General features: G+C 35.7%; 2 protein-coding genes across 4 annotated transcripts in view; one reads left to right on the top strand and one right to left on the bottom strand.

The window, feature by feature from the left end:
* LOC104777546 (ribosome maturation protein SBDS-like) overlaps positions 1-1425 on the top strand; it is a 2938-nt gene extending 1513 nt beyond the window's left edge. Inside the window, exons 4-5 of the mRNA XM_010501822.2 lie at positions 553-720; positions 805-1425. Coding sequence (XP_010500124.1) covers positions 553-720; positions 805-1284 — 648 coding nt within the window. The 3' untranslated portion in view covers positions 1285-1425. The remainder of the gene's footprint in view (positions 1-552; positions 721-804) is intronic.
* LOC104777545 (transcriptional corepressor SEUSS) lies at positions 1580-6680 on the bottom strand. Of its 3 annotated transcripts, XM_010501821.2 has the most exons (11): positions 6557-6678; positions 5536-6093; positions 4766-5412; positions 4562-4681; positions 4328-4376; positions 4008-4222; positions 3849-3917; positions 3443-3540; positions 3253-3346; positions 2981-3050; positions 1580-2891 (listed from the first exon to the last, which is right to left on the bottom strand). In XM_010501821.2, the coding sequence occupies exons 2-11, from the start codon at positions 5747-5749 to the stop codon at positions 1963-1965; spliced, it is 2505 nt and encodes an 834-aa protein (XP_010500123.1). In that variant the 5' UTR covers positions 5750-6093; positions 6557-6678; the 3' UTR covers positions 1580-1962. The 3 variants fall into 3 exon arrangements, with proteins under 3 accessions (XP_010500123.1, XP_010500121.1, XP_010500122.1); XM_010501819.2 differs by having other exon boundaries at positions 4766-6093; positions 6557-6680; XM_010501820.2 differs by lacking the exon at positions 6557-6678 and adding an exon at positions 6261-6535 and having other exon boundaries at positions 4766-6093.

The following is a 9758-nucleotide window of genomic DNA, read 5'->3' as shown; positions in this document are numbered from 1 at the left end:
CGTACTGAGATGTGGGCGAAAATGTTCATGCAGGGAGAAGGACATAGATGAAGTGCTTCAGTCTCATACTGTGTATTCGAATGTTTCTAAAGGAGTTCTTGCCAAATCAAAAGACTTGATGAAGGCCTTTGGATCAGATGATCATACGAAGATATGCATTGATGTATGTCATGGCTTGTTTGATTTCTTAGTTTTTTGAAGTTGTGACTCCTTAAGATGTCTCTTATATGTTGCATTTCCAACTCTCTGTGTTTCAGATTTTGGAGAAAGGAGAGCTTCAAGTTGCTGGAAAAGAGAGAGAATCACAGTTCTCTAGCCAGTTTCGGGATATTGCAACCATTGTTTTGCAGAAAACCATCAACCCTGAAACACAACGGCCTTATACAATCACCATGGTAGAGCGCCTGATGCATGAGATTCATTTTGCTGTTGATCCTCATAGCAATTCCAAGAAGCAGGTGATTGGTTTAGGTTAATGTAGAAGCAAAAGTCACTTGTGGCATACATATGAAATGTTTATGTGAGGCTTCAATTTGATTATTATCAATGCAGGCGCTTGATGTCATCCGTGAGCTGCAAAAGCACTTCCCTATAAAGCGTTCTCCAATGAGACTGCGCCTCACTGTTCCTGTTCAAAACTTTTCCTCGCTTCTGGAGAAGCTAAAAGAATGGGACGCTAGTGTTGTCTCCAAAGACGAATCTGGAACACAGATGTCCACTGTAATGATCTAAATCTTCAAACTTTTGGACTTCTTTTTTTCTGTCTCTAATCCTCTCTAATTGTGGTGATCCATTCTTGTGCAGGTCTGCGAGATGGAACCGGGCCTATTCCGAGAGTGTGATTCCCATGTCAGGAATATACAGGGAAAACTAGAAATACTTGCTGTATCAGTTCATGCAGAAGGTGACACAAGCATGGATCATTACGATGAGCATGATGATATGACATTGCAAACCCACAAGCCGTTGTTACCTGCTGAGGCTGAGACTAACGATTTGACTGATCCCGTCGTTGAACTTAGCAAGAAAATGCAGAAGCAAGAGATAAGTACTACAGATAACATAAAGCAAGAAGGAGGAGAAGAAAAGAAGGGGACCAAGTGCAGCACTTGCAACACGTTTGTTGGGGAGGCTAAGCAATACAGAGAGCACTGTAAGAGTGATTGGCACAAACACAACCTGAAGCGTAAGACTCGTAAACTCCCTCCTCTTACCGCTGAAGAATGCTTGTCTGAAATTGACATGGACGTCTCTAGAGCAGATTTGAAAGACTACTCTTTCTGAAACTACAGTTTTCTCATTTTGTTCTTTTTTAATTTTGTCGATGTTTAATCTCGTGGTCATATGTGAGTAGATGAATACACAACACTTGTGCAAACTTATAAGTAAAAATCTTTTGTGTTTGTTTAAGAGACCATTTGGATTTTCGGTGTTTGAGTGGACAATTTTGACCAACCACAGACAATTAGACATCGTACATAACCATTATTGCACGATAAACTAACAATCATCCAAACATAGACATCATAGATCGATCATATATAGACATTGCACTTTTTCGTTTCAAAAAGGCATTACGTATTTAACGTTTTTGTCAGATAATTTAGGAAAGTTTAGTTAACACATGGGAGAGAGATAAATGAAGGATAATAGAGCTTGATCATTGCCTCCCTGATAATGTGCCCTAAGGAACACACCCATAGAAAGATGTACATTATAACTATAAAGCATAAGAAAACTCCCCAAGATTTTTAAAAAGAAAAAGAAACAGTAACTCAAGAGATGGTATGGTGATTGTAAGAGGGTGACCTAGAAACCAGTTGTTGGTACAAGATATGACTCTTCCTTTCTTAAGCACAATATCACGGCTTATGGCCTATCCTTATCCTGAGCTGAGTTGTGTAATGCTGCACAAGCAAAACATTACCCGATCAAAGTCTTGTTCATCTTCATCTTTTTATCTCACGCGTTCCAATCACACTGAAAATTGTTGAAACCATTCACTGCTCCTAAGAGCTGGTTTCCCAGATCCTGTTGCCCGTTCGGATCCCGCACCATCATCCCAACTCTTCCGTTCATGAGACTATTGTTACCGTTCATGTTATTCATTCCATTAGCTGTCATGGACTGACCCATACCACCACCAAACCCACCAGCACCTCCAATACTTGGGTTGCTGTTGTTCACTTGGCCATTCATCAGCAGAACACCAGAGCTATTTACAGTAGCTGCCTTCCCATCATTCCCGAAAGACCCATGCCCAACCATGCTTCCTCCTGAGCTATTATGAGCTTGGTTGTTCATCAGGATTTCATTCAGTATCTTCTGCACCGAGCTAGACTCGTTTGCATCAACCTCACCCGCCTGTTGCATTGCTGGTGAGTTTGTGGAGCCCATGTGATTAACAGATGGTATCCCGTTTTGAGAGGGATTATTGTTATTAGATGAGGATGTTGGAGACTGAAATGTTGGCAGGTTGTGTTGTTGCTGCGATGATGGCACCATGGTACCCGAGGAACTAGGTGATGGCATCTGAACAGAATTTCCTCCATACGGACTGTTTGGTGGATTGTAAGCAGCACTCTGATGTCTTGCCTTCATTGAATTCTGGTGGATGAGTCCTGCGATGCTGTTGGTGGAGGTGGATGCAGAAGCTGCATTGAAGGCATAATTTACACCGTTGCTGGGATTTCCCTGCATTAGTGACACCTGCCTATTACTTGGATCGCTGTTTGCATTCTGGGCAACTGTTTGCTGTTGCTGTTGTTGTTGCTGCTGTTGTTGCTGTTGCTGCTGCTGCTGCTGCCTCAGTTGATCACTGGGCTGCTGAGGAGAAGGACCAGGCAAGGCAGATGAAGGGCCTGTTCTCCGTGGAAACTTGGCTAAACTTTCTGCACCAAATAGAAAAACACGGGAAAGGAATTAGATGCTATAAGATGAAAAACACCATATACTTTGTCAGGAGGTCACATTAACTTACCAATTGGTCCTGTTCTTGTTTCTCTGCTATAATCTATCAAGTCCTTCATACTATTTACCACCTCTGAGATCTACAATATTGCAAAAAATCAATAATGTGCATGGCAGACATGGTCACAGGGACAGGGTTATTACAGAGGTTGATTTAATTAATTCATTATGGATATCCCTTTCAAAGCTGAACGTCCAGGGAATGCAGGTATCTAAAGTTTTATGCAAGACTGTAGAGATGCAATGGGGTTTGAATTCATATTGAGACATTCTTTCATATACCTGCAAACACCGAACATATCTCTTTGTGTATCCCAAATCATTCACGAGTGGTACTTCTAGGGCCTTTGCCAATTGTCTAGCAGATGCAACAAACCTACAGAGCAGTGGCAGCACATCAGACATCACCGATTAAAAGTCTTGAGTAACATGATTTGTTACATCAATTTAACAACAAAAGAGAGAAGTTTACATGTTGCAATTATTTTGTAACTCCGGAAGAGCAGAATCTGTTGTTGCATTTTGAGCGGCTTGCTGATATTTCTGAGCTGCCGATCCAAGCTGACTAACCTGTACGTGAATACAAAAAAAAGAGCTAAATTACCTAAGCCGTTTAACTGATTTTGCTGTATATTCTACTCCTATTGAAATTTGGAAACCACAAAAAGAGGAAAAGTGATGATTTCGCAAACAAAAGCAGATAGAATAATATCAAGACAGTATTTCCAATTTTGTGCTAAAAGGAAAGGTCGCATCTCCAAAATAACTATCTGCCAGACCAAAACAACATAGGCCTCTTTACAGACTAGGTATATCAGTTTGTTATAAACATAAACCCATACGATGCAGGAAAGATGGTTAATCTTTCTTGAAGTTACCTGTGGTATCAAAAGCCTTCGTGGAATCAACTCTTCATGCCGCCGAGCACAAAACTCCCAAGAGAATATCTGAGGAGGAACTTACAATAATGAAGGGATTGGAGAAAAAAAATAATGGTATTATAATTTGCTGCGAGAGAAAAGAGTTGTCTGAAGAACCTTAAGATCTGGAGAGAATACTATTCGAAGCTGGCCATCACGAACAACTCGAAGATGCTCAAATACACTCTCTTGTGTTGCTTTTGCGTACTCCAACACAATTTGACCAGATGAATTCTGAGATTCCCTTGGCATATCGACATATAAAAGTTCTTCCAAAGTGCCACTTTCATACTTTATCTTAAAAAGCCGCGGGAGGACTTCGGCGGTTGCCTCTAAACAATGAAAGAGGCAAAGACACAAAAGATGAGCAACTAAAAAAACAAGTTATATTCCAAAACAACACAAGCAGTCAAGCACTGATTATCAAAATAACATACCAAAACCACGTCCAGGCTTTCGGTTACATATCTCACAGTGCCACACATCCTGCAATGTTTGTTAAATATAATACCCATGTAAAGAAGTATAACATGAAACAAGGACCTAACTGACTAAAAACAACTGGCTCAGTTGCATGAGATCAGCTTAGCAAAAGACGATAGAACTAGATGAAAAGACAAGCTCTTTCACAATCGTATTACAAACAAGACTAAGTTCATTGACCAGTAAACCTGAGGGAAAACGCCAGTTGTTTGCCGGCCACTGCCATACATCGAAACACACCATCTCTTTTTGGCATTGGGAGCAAAGTACTCAGCTACAAATTTTCTCCAGAACTCGATATTATTGTCCTGCATTAACAGCAGACAGATCTGTCAATCATGAAGAAAAGCAACAGGCTGAAAAATAATTAATAAAAAGGTAAGAAGATTTACTTCAGGCCTATGCTGTTGTCGGTACATATACTGTGTAAGTCGCTGAGCACCCATGCCCGGCTCATACACTGGTTTCAGAGGTGGCCTCAGAGGTAAACTCTGCTGTTGGAACTGCTGTGGTAATTGAGGACGTTGTTGAGGCATAGATTTCAGGAGTTGCTGTTGTTGAAGTTGCATAAGTCTCTGCTGGTGAAATATGTTCATTTGAGCTTGCGGAGATTGTCCTGGCATTTGAAGAAACTGTTGTTGTTGTTGTTGTTGCTGCTGTTGCCTCTGCTGTTGTTGGAGAAACAATGACTGCTCTGAATGTTGAGGTTCCATTTTCACTTGGGCCAAGTTTCTCATGGCCTGAAGTTGCTGCGGTTCCAACTTCACTGATCCTAGGTTTCTCAACATTTTCTGTTGTGGCTGTTGTACTTGACCATGCTGCTGATCATTTGAAACCTGACCAGGTTCCAACTTGACAGGTCCCACACCTGCTAACCCACCTCCACGCACTGTTGAAAACTGCTGCTGCTGGTGCTGCTGTTGCATTGACTGCTGCTGACCATGTTGAAAATTCTGAGGCTCCATTTTCTTATTCCGTTGTTGTTCTGCCAACAACTGGTTAGATGAAACATTCGAGAACTGCTGACCCTGAACTTGACCTGATGAGCGCGGGGACACCATACTCGGAGCATTAAAAGAAGACAAACCACTAAACCCGACACTGGACAGAGGGTCTGACTCAGCCCCACTTGTATCCATAGAAATAACAGAACCGGGAATACCATTTACAAAAGACTTATTGTTGAGGAGGGAAGATATGTTTGGTGCATTCCCAAGCATACTCATACTCATGTTGTTACCAAACTGATTACGCGGAGAAACAAGGGAAGGAAATGCTGGTTGGGAAGGAAGAGGAGCTCCTCCTTGTCCTCCTAAGATGGAAGGCGGAACACTTTCGCCACTGCCAACAGGATTAGGCGGCTCTGATGGTACCATACTCCCCACCAAAATAATCACAACTTCACAAAAAGCAAGAACAAAACTGACTGAGAGATTTCACGGCGTTAAAACAAAAAAAAAACTCAGCTCCTCTGTGTTGGAGGAGTAAAGATGTCTCCAAGGCACAATGAAGTAGAAACGTCTTCTATCTGACCAATGATAAGCTTCGGAGTCGTAAATTCCACGAAACAGATGTAGGAAAGAGCTGAATCTAAGTGGTGAGGTTCCGTATCGAACATTCTAGAGACCAAAACACTTAGTCTCCGTAATCTCTGTTTTGATTACAAATGAATTTCTCAGATCCAAAATTAAGCAAATCTACTCCATTCGAAACTCAGCACCTTTAAACAAAAACAACAAAAAAAAAATATCAAGAAACAGTCCTCACAGAGAGACAAAAGCAAAAAAAAAAAAAAAAGTTAAGAAGAACCCAGAAAAAAGAAAGCTTGATCAAACCCTAATTGAGAAAACAGAGATGACTAGTGAGAAACAATCTATACAAACTTACCAGAAGCTGGAATTGAAGAATAAAGTCTTCGATAAGACTCAAATCATAGAGAATCGGAAGAAACAAAAGGTATAAACTTTACAAACCAAAATCAACTCTTTTTAATCTTAAGAAAACTTGGATGAACACAAAACAATTACAAATGAAGAAACTTTGCAAGTCTTTTAGGGTTTTTTTTGTGTGTGTGTGTGTGTGTGTGTTGTTTTTTTGGAGATAAGAACCCAAAAGACAAGAGAAACAGAACAATCCTGTGCCGCCTCTACAAATTGTTATTTCTGGGTTTTATAAAATTATACCTTTTTTTAGCTTCAGAGTATTGTGTCCTGTTCTTCGCTGTATCTTTAGAGAGAGAGAGAGAGACAAGAAAGAAAAAGATGAAGAGAGAGAATAGTGTCCTTGCGGACGTCAAAATTGTATTCGATCGGATTTATTTCATTCCCTTTCTTACTTTTTTTTTCTTCTTTTCTTCAGTCTCTCTCTCTCTCCTTCAAAGGAAGTCAATGACATGCCCTAGAAATGTTTTTTTCCTCAACACAATCTGGATTTTTTTTTTTTTTTTTTTTAACTCACAAACATTTTGTTTCTAATTGTACTTTCTAAAGTTTCACAAAAGTATCAATTTTTAATTAAAAAGCAAAATTTGTATAGAAATGTTTTAATATTTAATGTATTACAATATTGATAATGATTTCTTCAAGATTATTTAAATCGTAAATTACTAAATTTGATTCAGAAAATCATAATATAAAATACCACTATTGCTAAGAAAAAATAATTATTAAATGACAAAACTAAATAATTGATTAATCTAACACGGATTTATTTATATAATTAAATAACTTAAGTTAGATTTTTATCATATATACTTATTTTTTGTTACCTCTTTATAGTACGACTTCAGCTATTAGTGGATTCTTCTTTACTGTTATTATTTAATTGTTCAAGTCTTCTTAATAAGTTTCAATGTAAGAAAATTGTTTTTAGAATGTTGACTCTTTTTTATAGTGTTTTTGAATTATTTCGTAACGGGATTATATATTTTGTTAATTACTTTTTTGTAATTTGTATTTTTGTAATGTAATTTTTTATTTTGACTTATTTTCTTAGTTTATATAGTGTTTGTTTGTATATTTGGGGTTATACAGTAAATTAGATAGAGTAAGTAGTTTGTAAAATATAACTTTTCACGGAAACAGACATACCGCAATATTGGATAGTAGTTTTGTAAGAGAATAGATACTCCGCAATATCAGATAGTAGTTTTGTAAGATGATAGACACACCGCAATATCGGATAGTAGTTTTGTAAGAAGGATGAGTTTTTCTTTATTTTGGTTTGTCGTCGAAAGAGGAGAAGTTTCTTGTTTTTAGTTTGAGATATTTCAATGGTTAGAAAACCATTGTATTTATAGTGAGATTAAATATATTTAGGTTATCATTTAGAAGTTAATATTTGATATATAAAATCTCAGCAAAATTGAAAAAAACCAATTTAATATTTAGTCGATGTGGGATATACAATACACATTTTCTGTAAATTAGTTTACAACTTTACATATATATAATTTCTACGGTTTTTATTTTTTTCCATCTATACTAATCATAATTAATTACTATAATTTCGTTAAGGAAATATTAAAAAATCTAAACTAAATGATGATTTGTTTTTATTTAATTGTATTAAGTTGATTTGTTGTTTCCGTAAATATCTCACAATATAAAAGCAAATCAAATAAGTTTACATATATATACAATTTCGTATTTAATCTATTGATTATTTTGAAAGCAACAAAGTCACAATTGATAAGTATTAAAGATTTCTCATTATTATCTATATTAACATTTTTGAAGTATATTTTGTGTTCTGCCCTTTTAGTTTTGTTTATTTTATGTTTTTTTACAACATTAACCCTAAAACAATTCCATAAATAACATTGCAGACAAACTCAAATACTAAACTTTCTTAAATTGACCAATATTTGTTACATTTATTGCCATAAAATCTTAACAACAAGAATACATTCCGATTTTCAAAAAACAACTCTACCCATTAAAGTTTTAATCCATTAAAATCTTCAAAACTATTTTTATGGATGTTAAAATCTCTCAAATTTAAATGATATACAACAGATTTTCCATAACAAAAATTTACAATCTCCATAATTATATTAACATTAATAATTTTCCTAAACGGAAAATCCAATTATGAAATGTCACATTAAATATGTTGAAAACCCCCCATATATATTTTTTTTTTCTGAGGAAGTACCAAAAAAATTAAAATTCTATTAATTATCATAAACTATATATATTAACATGAAAAAATTATAAACTATAAAAATATGCTAATTTGGTAAAATAATTAACATAATTAAACTTGATAAAAAAACTTATTTTGATTATTTTTTTTACGCAAAAACTTATTTTGATTTTGGTGAGACAGGTTGGCATTAATCACAAATAGGGAGTTAAGTGGAATTGTTTTTTTTAAAACACTTTTAGATGTGTATGAGGAGATAAATGTATTACTAGACTATACATATACTACACGGGTTAAAACCTTGAAAACACTACAAAAATCCTATACTTTGAATACTTATATCAAATACCTGTAAAATTAATTAAACAATTATAAAATAACAAATAAATACAATGTAAATTTTAATTTTTTAAAATTAAAAATATTGTCCCGCGGTGTACCGCGGGAAAAATCCTAGTTAATATTCGTAATAATTATAGGGATTAAGTATGGTAGTAGTTAATATTTGATATTACTGAAGCCATTAAATACTCTGATACCAGTTTCCTTATTTATAGGGATTATACCTCTGTTTGGTTGTGTGTTTAACTATTCTTGAATCAAATAAGATACATGATCCGAAAATTATTAATCTAGAGAACAAACAGATCCGCAATTTTTTTTCTTCTATTTTCGGGTCAGAGAGGATCCGCGTCCCGACCCGGTTAGTTTTAAGTGATCGACCCAAGGGTATAAAGATCATTTAGATAAATCAAAACTATAGGTTAATTTAATTAAATTAAATGATTCTCTAATCATTTTTAATGAAAAACGTACCAAAACAAAGTCATGGTCCAATTTGAGTCTAGTAAGTATTTCAGCTTTAATATAGATTAAGATAAGGGTTGGCTCATGATAAAAAAAAAATTACCCCTAAAATAGAAAAATTTAATCTATAAGCACCTTAAAAATTCTCTTGTACTATAAATATAGATCGTCTATGACATAGAAACATATAGAGTTTTATAAAAGTTCCAGTTAAATATTGGTCGGCAATTTCCAACCAACTGAATGACGTTCAGCTGCTTCGTGCCTCTTTTCTTATGTTCTACTTATCTAAAATTTATCGTTTTTGTAATTCAATAGCGGATTGTCTAGCTCGTTCTTCTAGATCTCTTGTTTTTGAAGTCACTTTTGTAAACTTTATCTCCTGTTTGGACGACCAAATTATGAAGTAATATTTTAACTAGTGTATGATTG

Source organism: Camelina sativa, chromosome 3, assembly GCF_000633955.1.
Source record: "Camelina sativa cultivar DH55 chromosome 3, Cs, whole genome shotgun sequence".
Classification (NCBI taxonomy): Eukaryota; Viridiplantae; Streptophyta; class Magnoliopsida; order Brassicales; family Brassicaceae; genus Camelina; species Camelina sativa.
This window is presented reverse-complemented; position numbering and strand designations above follow the sequence as displayed.

Bases quoted from the DNA above. Each gene is read 5' to 3' on its own strand.
- LOC104777545 (XM_010501819.2), bottom strand. From the start codon at position 5,749: ATGGTACCATCAGAGCCGCCTAATCCTGTTGGCAGTGGCGAAAGTGTT. The intron at 3,541-3,848 runs GTAACTTCAAGA...ATTCACGTACAG, and splicing joins GAAGGCTTTTGATACCACAG to GTTAGTCAGCTTGGATCGGC. The intron at 3,347-3,442 runs GTAAACTTCTCT...ACTGCTCTGTAG, and splicing joins TTACAAAATAATTGCAACAT to GTTTGTTGCATCTGCTAGAC.